At 32.6% G+C, this 1,381-nt stretch overlaps 1 protein-coding gene across 1 annotated transcript in view; it reads left to right on the forward strand.

Moving 5' to 3' along the window:
- Positions 1-530, forward strand: part of LOC128684329 (transmembrane protein 87A) — a 106,566-nt gene extending 106,036 nt beyond the window's left edge. The window contains exon 10 of the mRNA XM_070083482.1: positions 368-530. Within this exon, the coding sequence (XP_069939583.1) occupies positions 368-515 (148 nt within the window). The 3' untranslated portion in view covers positions 516-530. The remainder of the gene's footprint in view (positions 1-367) is intronic.
- Positions 531-1,381: the final 851 nt, after the last annotated feature.

Here is a 1,381-nt window from a genome sequence, read left to right on the forward strand (position 1 = left end):
GGTTTTTAATGATAGTACAGTAGGTTATGTGTATTTTATGAATCAAAGAATAAGCATGGAATATAGGTATTCTGGTAATTGACATAATTTTCTTTACCAGGATTTGACTTATAAATTAGAATGAATAAACAAAGTACATTGGAATGTGATCATATACACTACAGAGATTATTTATACCACAAGACATAATCAAAGTTGGTTTGTGCTTTGAAACATTTCCTCTAACTACTTTCTTGCAGATTAACACCTGGAAATTTGAGGATTTAAAAAAAAAAAAAATTAGGATATTATTGCATTGACTGTTACATGTTGCCTGTGTGATTCTATTATTATATTAGTCTTACAAGTTATACTCTGGATGACTCAGGTATCACCAGTTTGAGACATGTCTGACTGACTGGAAGGAGCTGTGGGTAGATGATGCATACTGGCATGTCCTCTTTGCGATTGTCCTTCTGGTCATCATGGTTCTCTGGCGACCTTCAAACAATAATCAAGTATGTTTTCTTTATTAATTTCACCCAGAACCTTTCAAACAAAATGCTGAAAAGTTAATCTAAATTAAGAAAAAGGGTTAATGTGAAAGGCAAGCATAAATTTAATTGTATTTCATTCTGGCAAGACATCAGTGGTTCTGGTGATAATGTGTTGTATTTCCTTCTTTGGATCTTTCTTACCCTGTGGAAAATGTTAAAGGTGTTTAACAATCTTTTTATGTGCATATTATGTTACGTTCCTGAAAATGGCGTGATTAAAAATGTGTGCAAACTGAATTGCAGAACATATTACAAGAATAGGGTTACGGTCATTAGACCCCCAAAAAAGCCAACTAAAATTTTTTATAGGTTTCAAAATAATAATGTACAGCCTCTCCTCACTTAGCAACATACTCGTTTACTGACGCCTCAGACTTACGACGGGCTCTCTGACCAGTATTTATACCTAAATAATGTACATTAGAGCTGATTTCCTCAATTCTGTTTATTACAGTATACAGTACACTGCTGTATAAACATTTAAAAATATATCAGAAATGTTATAAATGGTGTAAAGGTGACATTAACCTGTAAACAGTCCAAACGTATATATACATTCACTACCCCAGTGCCCCGAATATTTTGAAAAATAAAAAAAAATCTAGTGACAATAAAAGAGCACCTTTTTCTAAGTGTTATAGGATAAAAAAAAATTTTTTTTAGGGTCAGTACTTACAGAGATATGAGGCCGAGAAGTTGGCACTGGATGCTCACGTGACAGCAACATGGAGTCCTGCCGCTTGCAGAAGTGTTGCCAATATACCTTCTTTTCTATTTTCATATTATTTAATATAATTTTTATGTTCTGATAATTACAATTTATAGTAATTCTTGTCATTTTATAA

The sequence above is a fragment of the Cherax quadricarinatus genome, chromosome 10, assembly GCF_038502225.1.
Source record: "Cherax quadricarinatus isolate ZL_2023a chromosome 10, ASM3850222v1, whole genome shotgun sequence".
In the NCBI taxonomy this organism is placed as follows: domain Eukaryota; kingdom Metazoa; phylum Arthropoda; class Malacostraca; order Decapoda; family Parastacidae; genus Cherax; species Cherax quadricarinatus.